The 11,474-nt window shown below is 39.0% G+C and overlaps 1 protein-coding gene across 12 annotated transcripts in view; it reads left to right on the plus strand.

Moving 5' to 3' along the window:
- cald1a (caldesmon 1a) overlaps positions 1-9,052 on the plus strand; it is a 53,017-nt gene extending 43,965 nt beyond the window's left edge. For 10 of the 12 annotated variants that reach the window (XM_068716838.1, XM_068716839.1, XM_068716837.1 and 7 more), the window contains 7 exons: positions 332-375; positions 623-698; positions 1,603-1,746; positions 1,987-2,082; positions 3,775-3,843; positions 5,584-5,620; positions 7,365-9,052. In XM_068716838.1, the coding sequence (XP_068572939.1) occupies positions 332-375; positions 623-698; positions 1,603-1,746; positions 1,987-2,082; positions 3,775-3,843; positions 5,584-5,620; positions 7,365-7,378 (480 nt within the window). In that variant the 3' untranslated portion in view covers positions 7,379-9,052. Of the gene's footprint in view, positions 1-331; positions 376-622; positions 699-1,602; positions 1,747-1,986; positions 2,083-3,774; positions 3,844-4,158; positions 4,211-5,583; positions 5,621-7,364 lie in introns of all 12 variants that reach the window. The other 2 variants (XR_011103513.1, XM_068716841.1) reach the window with 2 other exon arrangements.
- The last annotated feature ends 2,422 nt before the right edge of the window (positions 9,053-11,474 follow it).

The following is an 11,474-nucleotide window of genomic DNA, read 5'->3' on the forward strand; positions in this document are numbered from 1 at the left end:
TACATTGTGTGTTGCTGGTCAGAATAATCCAGCATATGAATAAAAATAGACAAAATGATATATATCCACTTTTAAAAGACTATTATTTAAGTTATGAACCATCTAAGGACCAATAATATCTTGTGTGTCTACATATTGACTTTTAAACTCAAGTCAGGACTGGGTTTTAACACTGAAACTACTCATACTAATAAAGACATACTAGAAGCATGGAAATCAAAAGGAAGGTTAGACTGAAGAGTGAATGAAAATATGTTGTAGCGGTGTGTGCATATGAGGAACATCACTGCAATATTTATTAACCTACAGCTCCCATAACCTTTCTCAACAGATCGGGGAGAGGGCAGAGTTCCTGAACAAGTCGGCACAGAAGAGGTAAAAACATACTGAAGTATCATTCAACAGATCATGGTTTTTTTCCCACGAACAAAGCTTTTAGTGGCGCATGTAAGCCTTGCAGTCCTGTTCCGCTGAATAGAAAAAAATGTAACCCAGGGTTTAATTCCCTCTTGGGGTTGCAAATGTCTTCTTCTCAAGGCACTAAAGATAGTTGACCACACTGTGTATAATATACAAAGTGATCCCATGCTGTGTTTGCTAACCATTTGTTTCTGCCCAGCAGCACAGTGAAGGCGTCTCACTCTCCTGTGGTGTCCAAGATAGACAACCGACTGGAGCAGTACACTTCAGCTGCTCAGGTTAGCTTTTCCTCGACTGTAAAATTGCAAAAATGTTGAAGCGTTTTGGCAGTATTGTGACATCAGTGTGGGTGACACATGACATTAGTCTTATTAAGTTTTTATCTCTCTGTCATGCAAAACATTTGCACTATCCCGCTTGGGATTACAAGGCACAGCTTTATAGCAAACATCAAAAATGTTCCTTCTTGCAGGAACACATACACAAAACCAATACAAAATATCAGGTATTACATATACTCCTATATACTATAAATTTACATATATTTATGTGCACATTTCAAATAGATTGTATATCAAATAGCAGAAAGATTTTAAAAAAGAAGCGTAGTTTATCCTTATAAAATGCTTTTTTCCTCATCTCCCATGCTTTATATAAACTTAAGTGTCCAACTTAAGTATTTCATATGTGAATAGACAACTCGATCTTTGTGCATCTTCCATTTTAAAAAAGTCTAATTTTTCTTTTGTTATATTACTAAAACTATTGCGTGGTTCCCAGTCAGAAACACAATAGAAAACAAAATAAGACTTGTCTGTCAAAGCCAGATAACGGGGCTAAGGCTATGCTGGATGTGGCATCAACATCACGTGTCAGATTGCACATAACGTAATGTATGACAATTATCAATATCAATTATAATTAATCAGATTTTAGCAACAAGGCTGATACAAATCTATAGAATACTGTACTCACTTAAGACTGACAAAATTAAAATTTCCTGATCTGATCTGATTCCATTCTTGGTTCTTTCTCTGAGCCTAAATGTTGTATCACATACACTGTAGTAATTTCTCACATTAATCTCGTCATTAATAGCAGCTCAGTCGTTGTAGTATCTGAGCTTTGATCAGAACAGCCATCTCTGCTATTCACCAATTAAATCCCACCGATTTGTATCAGCAGAGAGAGAACAAGGAATCTCGATCCCCTCGCTCTGGAGCAGCAGATCTTCCCATGGTCACAGACAGCATTCGAAGCATCAAGAGCATGTGGGAGAAAGGCAATGTGTTCGGCACACCTGGAAGTGGTGGGAGCCCATTCAAGGTAAGAGATGAGGTGGTGGAGGATGTGAGAAAGTTGATGAAATGTGTGTGTGTGTGTGTGTGTGTGTGTGTGTGTGTGTGTGTGTGTGTGTGTGTGTGTGTGTGTGTGTGTGTGTGTGTGTGTGTGAGCAGAGAGAGAGAGAGAGAGAGAGAGGAAAGAGCCCAATTCACTGGCACTTCCTGCTCTGCCTTGTTGCTGATGATGACCAGGCTCAGCTGACCTCTGACCCTATCCAAACAGGAAGCAGCTGGGATGAAGACAGGCGTGGCGGGTCGCATTAACGACTGGCTGAATAAAACCCCGGAGGGCGGCAAAACGCCAGGAGGAAGGCCAACGGTAGGTCGCCGTCATAGCAACCCCTGTCGCTGCTGCCAGGAAGTACAGTACGTGTACTGTACAGCTCAGAGTCCTACTTAAAACAGATACATAGCAGATGCAGCTGTTTTAATGGACCTGCATTATGGTTCTTTACATATGTGTTGATTTGTATCAATATGCATTAACTTTTCAAAGATATTTTTCTTTGAATCTGAGGAACTAACATCTACTTTAAAGACCCTGGAAAAAAATAGCGCTGCACCCAGTGTCTTTTTTTCTGAGCACTCTGACTTTTTTGTTCAGGACGGGACTCTTATTAACCAAGAAAATGGAGCAGAAGCTTGTTTTTGTCCTACAGATTGTGTCACACACCTGCATCCTCCTTGCTCTACGGCTGTCAGATCATCCTCATACAAAGTATGTGGGCAAGCATCCTCTGGTTGATGCTTCATACTGTGTATGTGTATGTCAAACAAACTGATAGCCCAAATAGATAGTAAAAAGCAAAGGGGGGATGGTACACTGGCAGTTAGAGTGGTGATATTGTTGACAACCCACGCTTCATAAAAAATGCTTTTTTTGCCAGAGAAAAGCGCTATGTGGACACATGCAAAAGAAAATTCTGTGCTATTCTTACTGGTTTGAAGTGGGGTGGACTCAGTTGGAACAATGTGATGAACCGCGCTTGTGCTTGGAGTTGAGACAGAATACATTAATGCAACATTTACTTTGTTCAAAAGTTTTTGAAAAACTCACTATTATCATTTTTATGCATCTTAAGGATTCAGTAGTTGAGCATTGGAACAGTGACCCTGTAGCATCTGAACTGCAATCATTCCAGCAATCGTGATAAAATGCAGTACTCTCAGTTCTATATCAGCCCATCATTATTATTATTATTATGTTTTGTACTGCAGATATTTAATAATCATTTTTAAATGATGCAGGTTGAGATAGTGTCTGTCTGGCACTCCCTGGTGGCCACAAAAGCTTCTACAGTGTCTGAGCTTGTTACAGTCCACTGTTACATGTGTCATAACATACATATACAGTACATGTAGATATTGAGGACTTGGCATGAGTTTTGTATACAGTGTCACTTAAGCATTTAATCTTAAGCTTATCATAAGCTTTGCTCGCAGTGTGTTTTTTATTCAGTCCGGCTCATGTGTATGGCTCCATGCCAGTGTCATCATGCCTCTCTTCACTCTTACCCATATTTCACACAAATATTTATGTTTGAGCTTTCCAATGTCGCAGATTTCGGCTGTGCTCAAAAAGGTAACACACAGCAGGAGACACTGAGGATATGAAAAGGAAACTTTGCTTACAAGTGTTTCCAAAAGAGAGTGTCCAACAAGTAAATATTTCCATCAGTTCGAAAACTGGAACTCTTTTGCCAAAGCTTTCCCAATATTCAAATATATGGAGTGTCTTGAAGAAGAATTGCCTCAGACCCATAGTGAGAGTGCTATTTTCCACTTCCTTTAGACAAACACCTCTCTGCTTGACGGCATCTGTCAACCTTTGCTCTCATTCCTCTAGCTCTCGGTCCTCCTCTGTCATTCCCTCTCCTCTACATCTCAGATACTCTGCCATTGTCGCATAATGACAACTATTTTCAAATTGACCTACAAATGCTGGGCCCTCTGAGCACCACTGATATGATGCTTTGTCTTTGCCTCTCGTTTTCTGCCTTCCCTCTGACAGGACCTGAAGCCGGTTGACGTCACCAACAAGAGGAGTCTATGGGAAAACAAAGGTTCCTCTCCAACCAAGGTAGCTAGTATTTATTTAAAACTATTCACTAGTATCATGCTGAGGACTTTGTATGGTGATGATCAGTGTTTCGGTCTCAGCCATCTGGGAAAATCCGAATGAGCATCCAGATGTAGTTTTAACCATGCCAATTTGGTTTGTGGTCTTAAAAGGATTTCCTGTGGTTTTTCATAGTTTTCCAGATGTCAATCAAGGGAACGTTATGTTAAAGAGATGGTGTAGGAATATTGTAATTATAATAATAATCTCAAGATCTTGATGGTGGTGTGGCAGGAATCGGAGTAACATTCACTTATGTTTGTTTTTGTTTTAAAGAACTCTCATAGCTAGTTGATCTCACCGTTTAATCTGGAATAAGCCTGGAGAGGTAAAGGTGTAATTGTTCCATGTTCCTTCAAAGCGCTTATCACAGAATGACCTCACGCTCTGCTGTCACACTGTCCACTTTTTACTCTGTGTTGTTGGCAAAGCTTTGCTCTGTTCTGCTGTGGTTGGACGCTGCTGCTTATTTTAATCATAATGATTATATCTTAAGAGTTTCGGACCACAGTATTTATGATTTGAAAAATGTGTTGTACGTTCTGGCATACTCTCTCTCTCTCTCTCTCTTTCTCTCTCTCTCTCTGAATATTATTCAAGTCCCTTCACACACAAACTCACAACATTTTAGAGGATGTAATTATGTGCATTTTGTAAACATTGAGCAATAAACATCAATTGCTTTCCAAAAAGCACATTTAGGAATGAAACCTATAAAGCATGTGACAAATGTTCCAAGTGCTGTAAAATAAAAAGGAACAAAGAGAACATATCAACGAAGCAATCGTTAAGTCAATTTTAAAGCATCAGGCCGTTGACTCCATTAACACCCATAACTTGTTAAAGCTGACTCAACAAAATCCAGAAGATTACAGTTCCGTGTAAATTCTGCGTCGTAAAAAAACCTTTAACAGTGCGCCTGTTGTCCAACTGCAGTCTGAACGCTTTTCACAAATGGCTGAATCACATCACCGCTCCCTCTTCTGACAACCACAAATCACTACTCTCAGTCCAACTTCACTCGACTTTATATTGCTCTAATGGAGAAACTGTTTACAGCGTTCTTTACAAGTAAGACGCCTTGCTGAGTTGCACAATGGCTGTTTGACATTATTGAATCACTGTTATCGCCTCACATTTTCAAACAAGTCTGGCTAAACCTGACATGAATATATATTCTTTTCTTTATTTTTTATACATAGATAAAGCTGTGTTTGTAGAGCTGCTAAGTAGGACTGAAGCCCCACATTTTAAAAAGACAAAGATGTCCCACCTACCCACTTAACTTTAGTATAAACCTTCCTTCCTTCCTACACTGGTAGTAGTGTGTTCCTGCAGCCAACAGCTGCCGTGCGGACCGGAGGCTGTGGTCCGCCACAGTAAGTAGTTGGGTTGGAGGGCACCAGGCGGCGGTCTGCACTGACGTAAAACAGGCCCTGGAAAGGAAAGGTAGCGGTTAGCGGACTTGTCATTAGCTAACCATGCTATGCTGTGATGTCAGGGAAGGCAAGATGATTGCTAATGATTGTTGAGGCAGACCTGGATAGGTTCAACAGTCTGTATAGGTGGAAGTGTAAGCTCAGGAGTGGTTCTAGGCACTTTCTGCTTCAACTGTAGGCTTTGCAAGTATGTTTTGCTACCTCTCTGCGTCTGTCTTCGTCTTTGCTGCCTTGTCACCTTCCTATTCTTCATGTCTTGCAGGTGGTAGGCAGAGGGGAGACCAAATCAGTCGCCAACGGTGAGTTTTTACAAGGCACCAGAAGTGTCAGCTTGTAACTGTAGAGCTTGTTAATGTGAGTGCAAGAGAACACACAAATGGGCGGGCAGACATGTGGGCATGCATACTGGATGGCAAACTTGTGGCTCCAACATTTCAACTTTTCAGAACCTCTGAAATGCCAATTTTTTTCTTAGCTCAGCAATTGGTTTTAGAAACCAAAACAGGACAGCTTACTCTTTTAGTTAAAGTAAAAACATAGAAATGACCAAAATGAGTTGACAGGTTTTACCCAGAAAGTAGCCTACTTGTACTTGTAGGCAGCCTACTTGCTGACAATACACAGGCTAAGTTTAAAGGGAAGCTCTACAGTCTGAAAAAAAGGACAAGGACAGAGATTGTAGACAACCATTTCTCTCCTTTGATTCCACCAATATCCAGGTGTCTCACGCACATGATCCCAGCAAACATTTCCAATTGTGTTTGTTGGGAGAAATGTTCTAGCACTTTTGCAAGACGGTAATTCTTTCAGAGACTGGAGGTGTGACCTTCTCGTTAAGTGTGCCATCTCGTCCCTGGCTCTTTGATTTATACGCCACCATGTGTTGCAAAACCATCACAGCCTTCCCTGCAGTCTTTTTCAGTTCGCTGTTTGGCCGCCACACCGTTTTAGGATGCCACTTAGGGCATTGCTTGCTATTTTAAAATCCGAACTGAGTGCCGCCTCCTCCTCCTTTTGTTCTCCCAGCGGGCAAAAGAGGGGCTTTGGCCTTGAGGGAATCTGTCCATGTCTGCTAAATGTGTGGGTTGTGCAGCGCACAGCATTACACACACATAAATACACACCAATTTCACCTCTGTAAACCCACTCAACAGCCACCTTGACGCCACTCAAAAGCTTTCAGCTTCCCCACTCGTGTGCACATCAACCGCGGTCCTGCCTCTCGTGTTACGAGCGTAAGAGGCAGTGTTCCTGCCAGGCTGATTTGTCACAATTATTGCTGGTATGTTGGAGATTAGCACACCATCACAGTCTGACTCGGAGGATGACCGAGGCTTTGTATAGATTTTGTATGGCCTGCTAGTAGTTGGCTGCAGAACCTTGCAGACATTTGAGGCCACATGTGAGTTAGCAGCCTCACACTCCACATGCTTGGCTCTATTAGAGAACTTCCAATTTTGGTAATTTAAATTCTTACTTGAAATGTAAGAATTTATTGGCCTCTTGATTCAAAATTAATTATAGCAGTTTGGAAAATGACCAACAGACATTTATAATGTTTGCAAGTCTGATTTTGGATTCATGTTCATTGCCACTTTGTCAAATTCTTGGAGCCTGCAAATCTAAATAAGAACACGTTTTGAGTTGAGTCTGGGCGAAGCTAAAGTGGGGCAAGCAAGCAGCACTCATAGATCTGTCAATCAAGCAAACACCCCCAAAAATATCTCTCTCAAAGTTGTAGTCTTGTTAATGGAATTGTAATTTGAACTCTGACCCAGAAACAAAAGCAGTAAAAATCATTTTGATTCGTAGTAAAAAAAAAAGATTGGAAGAGCTGAGGGTCTTTTCTTTTGAGTTTGATATTCAAGGTTTTATGAAAGCAAGCATAGTGGCCTTTAAACTGCACACTGACTGCAGTTAACTGCACGTGGTGTTTGTTGCTTGGTTTGACCGTCTTTGTCACACGGTCAGAGTTATTAACTCACACCTGTCTGCAGACTTGCAGTAATGCCGCTGATGGACTCGTTTTGTGTCTTTCACCAGGTATGGGACACTAATGTCTTGAAGGAGCCACTAAAGCTGGGGACCCCGACAATCCAAGACTCTTCCTTTGACTTTGTCTTAAGAACCAAATAATGATTATACTCCCAAGAGGGAACCCAAGAAAACGGAGGGACAGGAGAGACGCTGTCCAAGCACTGTACCGAAACAGCATCATATTTTTGTACGGTTGCCACGTATAGTGCCTTTGCACAATGATTCTTGCTTTCTAAAAGAAACTAAATGCTGTGAAATTTGGACATTTGTACTAATTACTTTATACAATCCTGTCAGGAAGAAAAAAATAATTAAATTTAGATTTATCTGTTGTACTCCATGTCGACAGTTCCAATAGAGACGGAATAGAGGAGTTAAAAGTTTCCACATTCCAAAGAGATGGGTGCAATCAGTTCTCTCCCTCATACAGTACATTTTCCATCTCCTTTTTTTTATTTATATTTAAAGCAAGAGCTTCACACATTGCTATTTTATTCAACGTTCACCAGTTCAGGATAGAAATATAAGCACTTCTAGAATTTAGCTGATTTCACTTTTATTATTGTCTTACCAATAGTGCAGCAATGGTCTGAGTAATATATGTTAGCACATGTGATGTTTTGAATATGACCTATCATACTGTATCTTATATAACATTTTTATACTCATTACAAATGGTATTTTTGCTTTTTTTTGTATCCAGAAACTTTTCAACAACAGGCAGTTAATTTTGGTGGTAATAGGAGTGTTGAATATTCAGAAGGCCATTATGACTTTTATTATCCTTTGTGTTATTTTATTTATGTTTTAATGTGTTTTGTCATTTCTAGCTGTTTTTGTAGCTTTTGTGCCTGTTTGATCATTTTAAAATCTTCAGACATTCCTCTTTAAAAGCAGGTGGACAAGGTGCCTTCGCTGTAGGTTATACAATGTAGGAAATCTGCAAACCAACCCACTTTTTTTAGAATCTACCTTAACTTCTACTAATTACTAACTTCTTTATTGCCTCTATGCACACTCTTTTGCTCAGCGATCATTTTCTAATTGATGGCATTTAAAGTAAAGTCAGGGTGCCGAAGCATATAGCAAGATACTAGTACAATACAAGGATATTTACCACTATGTAAGTCTTCTGGCCTTATGATTGCAATCAAAACATTTATGACAGCTGAGGTACATGATGGCCTCAAAGCAACTCAATATGATATTAAGACTTATGATTTTCATGTTTATTTTTCACTGATGTGGTCTTAAGTAGCACATTCCCTTCGATAGTTTTTTGCGCGACACAAGCTTTGATAATATTATTGGTTTGCCAGGGCATTAAATTGATCAATGTTACTGCTCAAAAGTCTGACAATCACATTCCATGGCTCCTGAAAAGAGCAGAGGAGCTTGACCAAAATATTTTTAAATGTGATTTAATGTGACATTTATGATGTGTTTTTTTTTAATACAGTGGTTTCATAATGTTTTTTGTTTTTACAACCTTTTGTCCATTTTATGTTTTTTAAAGTTCTTCTATGTTTAACCAGACACTCGTTTGTGTAGCGCGAAGCCTATGCAAAACACACTATCTGTAGCCTCTTTAAACACTCCCAATGTCATACAAGTGGGCAGTTTCCAACTGGATGGATGTTTTAAACATTGTACGCTTCACTCAATAACAGCAATAAAGACATTGAGGTATTCCACATTGTTCATTCATTTTATAAGTTTTTCCCATGCATCATTTCCTTTTCCTCACATTTCCAATTTTCCTCATGCTACTTTAACAGAAAAAACAGAAGCTGATTGCCTGTTGCACCGCTGCAATTTGATTGGCTATTTGCTAGCTGTTGTCATTCGCAGTTGAACAGCCGAGCCGTGTGGATTATCTCCTACAGCACAAACGTGAAAGTTTGCCTTTGGAAGAAAAACTTAACATGAAACACTTTCGGTCCCTACCAGCCGCGGGATATTTTGTATAAACCAAACCACTTGTGAAATAATGCACATTTAACGTGGAGTGGTTCTCCGGGGGAGAGAATAGCTACTAACTGCTAGCTTTGTCAGACAGCGTGTTGCTTCCGGTGTGTGCTCCTCGGCAAGATGGCACCATGGATGAGAGAAGAACTATCTATGACGGCGCAAACGGCGAATTGATCATTTATTTGAGGTAACGTGAAATGAAATGTACACTGTCGGGATATCAGTGTTATTTTGTCTGGGATATGTGAGATAACGCATTATGTTAAACGCCACTGAGTTCAGGTAGCCAACTGACTGTCATTTTATTATTAATATTTTATTATTAATATTTATTTAGATTAAATCTACATACTTTTACATTGGAAACTGTCCCATGCAGGGTGTAATCCTTTTCTTCAACTGTCTCATCAAAGCGAATAAGAACACCACTTAGATACAGCTAGTATAAATGTTTAAGAACATTTTACCTCTTTTATACTATATCAAATTCTCATGAAAACACATGATGACGTGATGAGCTGGCCCTCTATATCAAATAATATGAATATCACTGTATTCAAATGAGATGGTAACTGACATTAGGGAATGTAAAAGAACTGCAACAATAAATATTCATGTTATTTATTTAGAAATTACAATACGATGTGTTTTCACTGAAACAGTTGGCCTAATACAGTAGAGCAGGGGTCACCAATAGACCCTGGACCTAAAACCGATAGATAATTGAGAATTATTACATTTTGATGGAGCGCTTTTATTTTAACCGGCGCAGCTTTTCCAGCCTTTACGGCACTCGTTCAGTGGCGCAGTAAACACACCGACCAATTGCATACGTTGTAAATTACACCACGTGATGCAGCTCAGCCAATCACATATATTCCGACAAGGTTCACGACTCAAGAGACGAGGAAAGAGAACGAAGAGTAGAAGAATAACGTCAGTCAGAAGTTATTTCACATGATGTTCTCCAAAAACAGAAAAATGGTCAGAGAGACCAGAGTCTTTAACCAACAATGAACAGACTCTTATTGGTTAATTCTTCCCACGGACAGTTTAATGCCAGTAAGTTTCATATGTTCAGAGACCATGACTATTATTAATAGCGGTAATGCGAAGTGCCACTACGAGACAAAGCATAACTCTTTTTAGCGAATGTACCATCTCACATTTGAACTGAATTTAAAGCTGCAGGACAATTCAGTTAAATACATTTTTTCTGAAATGAAGTACTTTATTTTAAGGGCCACATTTTTCTAAAGCTTTCTGTTATGTAATGTTTTTTATCCAACTCTTATTTTACTTGAAATGAGAAGAACAATTATTTATTATTAGAGTATGTATTATTTATAATTCATCCAGTTCAATTCGAAATTGGACAATAAATATTGTTGAGATATTATTCAATTTAACTTTCTTTATTTGATTTGACAGTCAGTTGCTACGTACAGACGTTAACACTGTTAATACTATTGGCTACTTCAATATACATGGGACTAAATCATAGCATGAGTTAGTCATTATTGTGTATTGTATTGTAACCCTTTGATGAGGAAATTCTCGAACTGGACCTAGTTGAACTTTGACATACTATACTGCAGGGGTATTTAATTACAGGAGTGATTTGTCAGAGAATAACTAAGTTTCATTCATGTCATTTATCTGTAGACCTCAGCTTTTAAAACTAGACTTAAAGAAACAGTTACTGGAAACAAAGTAAAGAAATTATAAAATCATTTAGCATGGTACACAAGAGGGTTCACTGTTTTTTCTGCTCTTCTGTGCAATAATAATTGTTTCCTAATAATTGATGCATGAGAAACCATGGCAACCAAAGAATGTACAACCAATTGCAAACAATTCTAGTGAGAAGAACCAAAACCAGCAACCACTAGATTAAAGAAACCATTTGTAAAACCATTTAGCTGATATGAATATGCTAAGTTCACAGTCCAGCAGCACAACTGTGACTTATTTAAAACATGACCACAGTCTAGTTTTACTAACAGAACACGCATCAGAAGAGTGAGACAAAGATCCAAAACATTTTAGTGCATCCCACTGTTTAGTCAAAAAAAGCAGACTCTGTAACATCTGATTATTATTATTATTATTATAGCTTGTTATTTTAGAAATATAATCTCACAA

This window comes from Cebidichthys violaceus, unplaced genomic scaffold (genome assembly GCF_023349555.1).
Source record: "Cebidichthys violaceus isolate CVI_PGR_0920_01 unplaced genomic scaffold, fCebVio1.0.p SCAF_21, whole genome shotgun sequence".
Lineage (NCBI taxonomy): Eukaryota > Metazoa > Chordata > Actinopteri > Perciformes > Stichaeidae > Cebidichthys > Cebidichthys violaceus.